This window comes from Alligator sinensis, unplaced genomic scaffold (genome assembly GCF_000455745.1).
Source record: "Alligator sinensis unplaced genomic scaffold, ASM45574v1 scaffold134_1, whole genome shotgun sequence".
Classification (NCBI taxonomy): Eukaryota; Metazoa; Chordata; order Crocodylia; family Alligatoridae; genus Alligator; species Alligator sinensis.
The window spans coordinates 573,876-579,158 of record NW_005841920.1 but is presented as its reverse complement, the minus strand read 5'-3'; the positions used below and the strand labels follow the sequence as shown (position 1 = coordinate 579,158).

Genomic DNA, 5,283 nt, shown 5'->3' with positions numbered 1-5,283 from the left:
TCCTGCATTTTAAATAAACTCAGACCATAAGAAAAGAATATTTAAGTCTGTAAAGACATTTTATATTTCCATATTTTCAAAGCTCTGCTCCAAAAAACTTTCTTCTTTCCATTTCTAGTTTCTGGGTGAAGACAGGGTTTTGTTGTTGTTGTTTTATTTGTTAATCTTTGTTAGCTGAGGTTACTGATTCTCTTCCAGAGCATATTGCTGTCTGGTTTTTGAAGCTGTCACTCTGACCTTGCCCAGATCTGTGCTGGATAAAGTGATTAGGAAGTAATTGAGTTGCCCTGTCTGTTGAAGCCACTTAGGGTAGAAACAGATGTTGCCTTTCCTTGTCTTTGTATCACCATAAATATAGCACAAGAAACTCCATTTTCACCTGCATACAGAGATTCCCTCAGGTGTCTTGCTTTACACAGAGAAAGCTGTGTAGGAATTCCTTGGGCTTGAGGGGGCCCACTCCTGCACAGGAATTCCAGAAGAACATATAACCTGTTTGCCCCACAGCATCAATGGGCAGGACAACAGTCAAAGTGTGTTTCACCCAGTGAAATGGATCAGCTGTGCCAGAAGGCATCCTGGCACAGCTGATCCACTTCTTTTGATGATGTATATTTCTAGCCTTAGTATATCACAACATGCCTGTCTTATCCTTGTGATTTTGTAACCAATTCAGGGAGCAAGAGTGCCTCTGGTGTTGTAGAATTGATGTAGAAGCTTGAATGTTACTTCCCAAACAACTGCCATTGTAGCAGGGGATGTACCTGGCTGCTTCTATGCCATACTGATTCCCTGCTGTCTTTTTAACAGCTAGGGACCATCTGAAAATGGCATGCATTTGAATTGCCCTTTGCTTGTTCTAGCCTGGTAGAAGGATTGATTACTTGACTCCTGACTTGCTTTCTGCGTACATCAGTTACAGCTAAAAATCAGGCTCACAATTTTCATTGATTTATAAAGCAATCTATCAGTGAACTCACTAGGGCTGTAGTGTATGTAATTTCAAACCATTTTAAACAAGAAGTGGCAGGGGACTTGCTGGCCATAAGTGTGCATCAGCTGATCCCAAATATCTGTTACATCTGTCTGATCCTATACAGGTATAAAGTGGGCTGAGCTACTAACTTTAAACTTGAATATACAGTTATAGTGGCTTAACTCCATTTATAACAGTATGGCCATGTCCAGATGAGCATGAACGTTTGTTTCTCTGGGGGCAAGTAGCAGCAGTACACATTGTGCTGCTGCTACTTGTCCTTAAGGAAAACCTGTGCCATGCATGCTCTGGCACACAGCAGGTTACCCTAAGTGGGATAGGGGAGGCTGGGGCCAGCAACTGTGCTGGCCCCAAAATGCTTACCTGGGGGCCTTGGGGAGCCACAGCCATAGTGCTCCTGCAGCTGGCAGCCTGGCTGGCAGCTGGAGCTGGTCAGGCTCCAGTACTGGGTGGCATGTCCTGCAGCCATGTGCACTACCCTGCTTTTTTTTGGCATGGGTTTTTTTGACCTTGGGATCTCCTGGGGTCAATCCCCCCTTCCCTGCCCCCTGCACTGCAAGGCAGCAGTGCAGGGAATGCCTGCATTGTGCAGTGTGTGGTGCTGCAGATGGGTCTGCAGTGCTACATACCACACATCTGTGCTTGTTTGGATGCAGGCTATAGGAGCATACAAAGGAACAGATATATTTGATACTGGAACAGCTTACACTCATATAGTTTGTCTTTGGTATAACTGCTAAATTGGTCCACACTCTATATGATTAGTGCTTATACAGTGTGTTCAAAAGGCAGTTGACATTTTTCAGATTGCCATTATTTAGGGCATGCATTAAAATGATATCTGTAAAAAACATGTTCTTGACTGGTATTTTTGTTGCAGAGAGTCATATTCTGGGCTTTATTGGATTCTGTGCTTCTGTAGGATCTCATTGGATTAATTTCAGAATATTGTTTTGCCTGTACACTACAGAATGTGATAATGGCTGAACCATTGTTTTGCAAATTCATTATGGTTCAATAGATTTAGCTCTTTTCCTTACACATCACACAATATGCTGAATCACTTTAACTTCTCTCAGTAAGTATATTATGCTCTGTTTTTATGTGATTTTTTTAAAATTAAAAAACATTTTAAACACTTAATACTTTTGTCATCTTTTTTGTTCAGATGGTATTGCAGGAATCTGAACAGAAGCAAAGCAGAACAACTCCTTAGAAATGAGGTGAGTACTTACATTATTGGAACATGCATTTACCTAGCACAGAATTGGTAAATGCATTCACTCATAGTAGCTTCTTTTATTAATAAGATGATCATTTAATTTTGACTCAGAGATAACAGAGAGCACATCTGTGAAGAAATACAGTAAACTGCTTTAGGCATAACATCATTGTATTTGAATTTTAGGATAAAGAAGGTGGCTTTGTGGTGAGAGACTCAAGTCAGCCAGGACTGTATACTGTGTCCCTGTATACAAAATTTGGAGGGTAAGTTACAGTGGCAGTGGGCCATGCCCTCTTTTGTTTTAATTTGGTTTGCATAGATGCATGGACTGAAAGACTTCAACAAAGAAACAAAACCAGAATTTTAGAAAGTGAATGCTTAAGGTTGGTTCCCTTTTCAAAGTGTTGAACACTTATGATTTTTACTGGAGTTGGAAGTAAATTACATAGAACCTTCTTAAAATTCAGGTAACTTACTAGTTTAGACATGAATCTTCAAAGTTTTGGCTTAATTTTATGGGGTTTTTGGTCTTTAATGCACAATTTGCACATTGGGGGCAGTGCAAATGTGTCGACACCAAAAGGGTATCTGTCTATAATACCTCCTTGCCAAAGGCAGTGAGAAACAAACCCAACCCACTTGGCCCAATTCCCCCATTCTCAAATCTAGCATTAAGGCAGGGTAGACAGCTTAGAGGGGCCCTGAGCATGTCTTCCATCTACTCTAATTGTTGGGTTTGGGCACAGACAGAGCAGGAACAGATGAGTAAGGCCATGATCATAATCACATGGCTGTCTGCATTTGTTGTATGGGGCATACAGCAGAAGTATACCATTTGTTCCTAGTTATCCATCTTGCAAAGCTACATAAAGTATAATTTATGAAAGTTACTGGACAATATTTATCATCCAGTATATGAAACATTGTTTCATTTCTTATTTAACATGTACCTCTCATTGCATTTTAATTTTTGTTTCTTTAGAGAAGGTTCATCAGGAATAAGACACTACCATATAAAAGAAACAGCGATGTCACCGAAGCAGTACTACCTAGCAGAAAAACATCTTTTTGACTCCATTCCAGAGATAATTGAGTATCATAAACATAATGCAGCAGGTAAATATTTGGTTTGATTAAATTAAATGGAAGCTGGTTTGGATAGGAAAGGGATGCAGTTTTTAAATAGTTGCCCTCCTACTCCAAGTTTTTAAGGTTTGTTCTAAAATATGTGGAGTCATTGCTATATTCCTTCTATTGAGTTTTGACTGCTTTTTATATCTCCTATCAGCTTGCTTCCCAGTGGGTTAGATGCCTTGGCTATGGTTTAGAGCCTTGGCAGGCATTACGTTTATGGCAGAGGTGGCCAACCTGTGGCATAGGTGCCACACTTGGTATGGGCAGCTTCTGTGCATGTGGCATGTGGTATGTTGGGGAGGGAATGGGCAGCACAGTGGCAGATAGGGCAGGAAGTATAAGGCAGAGTATCAGATCTGGCAGGAAACAGAAAGCAGAGCAGCAGCTTGGTTGGGAACCAGAAAGCTGAGCAGTATATTGGGTAAGGGAAAAGGATTGAAGTGGCACTTGGGGAAGGTGTGGGGCTAATTTGTAGCACATCTGTCAAAAGGGTTGGCCCACACTGATATGTGACATGACTGGAGCTTCCTACTCCCCATCTGCATATACCACTTCAAACAGCCTTGCCTTGTTGCTTAAGCATGGGCTGCAGTGCAAAGCAGACAACCTGTCACATGGGGAAGCCCTGCCATCAGGATTGGGCAGGGAACAGCCTTGGGTTCCTGATGCAGGGCTTCCCATGCAGTGGCAGCTGGCAGTTGTATGATTGGGGTCTGAGGAATGTTATGCCCTATTCCCAAAATTGCATTACCTGCTGTATGTGTCTGTTATGGGAGGTCATGCCATTTTAGGAATGGGGAATAAAATTCCTTAGACCCCAATTAAATGATTGCTTTAAAGAATGGCAGGAACTATAGACACACATACAGGAAGCCAGAGAGGTACAGCAGATGTACACGCTCTTGCCATTGATACTGCTCACTGATTTCTTCAGCATAAGCCTGAAGGTTTTAGGTGATGCCTGTTAATAACCTATTCAGATGGCAGCTAGAATTTGTACACTGATGCCCAATGCACAACCCTTCTGCCAGCCTTAAGAGTGATTTAATTTAGGAAACTCAACACCAGCCATGTGGTACAAAAGGATCGTCCTGGCACCTGGGGTTAAGTTCCTGTGGCTGTGCAGCCAGAATCCACTTAATCATTAAGTGTGCACTTTGGTATCCGGCACAGTGCGTGGAAATGGAAGTAATTAAATGTTCTTCATTCGTTTCCAGACTGTGGTCATCCCCTCATAGATTCATAGATTCATAGATTGTAGAGTTGGAAGGGACCATAATGGATCATCGTGTCTGACCCCCTGCCCCTGGCAGGAAAGAGGACCGAGGTCAGATGACCCCAGCCAGGTGACTATCTAGCCTCCTCTTCTTGAAGACCTCCAAGCTAGGTGAAAGCACCACCTCTCTTGGAAGCCCATTCCAGATCCTGGCCACCCTTACTGTGAAAAATTTCTTCCTAATATCTAACCTAAATCCACTCTCAACTAGTTTACACCCGTTATTCCTAGTCACTCCCTGGGGTGCCTTAGTAAACAGCGCGTCACCTAGTCCCCGTTGACCTCCCCTAATAAATTTATAGGTGGTCACAAGATCTCCCCTCAGCCGTCTCTTGTGAAGGCTGAAGAGATTCAGCTCTCTCAGCTTCCCCCTGTAGGGTCTTTCCCAAAGGCCACTAATCATGCGAGTGGCCCTCCTCAGGACCCTCTCCAGATTCCCTGTGTCTCTCTTGAAGTGCGGCACCCAAAACTGGACACAGTACTCCGACTACAGCCTGACCAGTGCTGCATAGAGGGGGAGCATCACCTCCTTTGTTCTATTAGTCATGCACCTGCTAATGCACGACAAGATGCGATTGGCCTTGTTGATGGCCTCGTTACACTGCCGGCTCATGTTCATCTTGGAGTCAATTATGACTCCAAGATCCCTCT

General features: G+C 43.0%; 1 protein-coding gene across 4 annotated transcripts in view; it reads left to right on the top strand.

The window, feature by feature from the left end:
* TEC (tec protein tyrosine kinase) overlaps nucleotides 1–5,283 on the top strand; it is a 79,603-nt gene that overhangs the window by 61,973 nt on the left and 12,347 nt on the right. For all 4 annotated transcript variants that reach the window (XM_014517651.2, XM_025198347.1, XM_006019003.3 and 1 more), the window contains 3 exons: nucleotides 2,166–2,220; nucleotides 2,406–2,485; nucleotides 3,205–3,338. In XM_014517651.2, coding sequence (XP_014373137.1) covers nucleotides 2,166–2,220; nucleotides 2,406–2,485; nucleotides 3,205–3,338 — 269 coding nt within the window. The remainder of the gene's footprint in view (nucleotides 1–2,165; nucleotides 2,221–2,405; nucleotides 2,486–3,204; nucleotides 3,339–5,283) is intronic.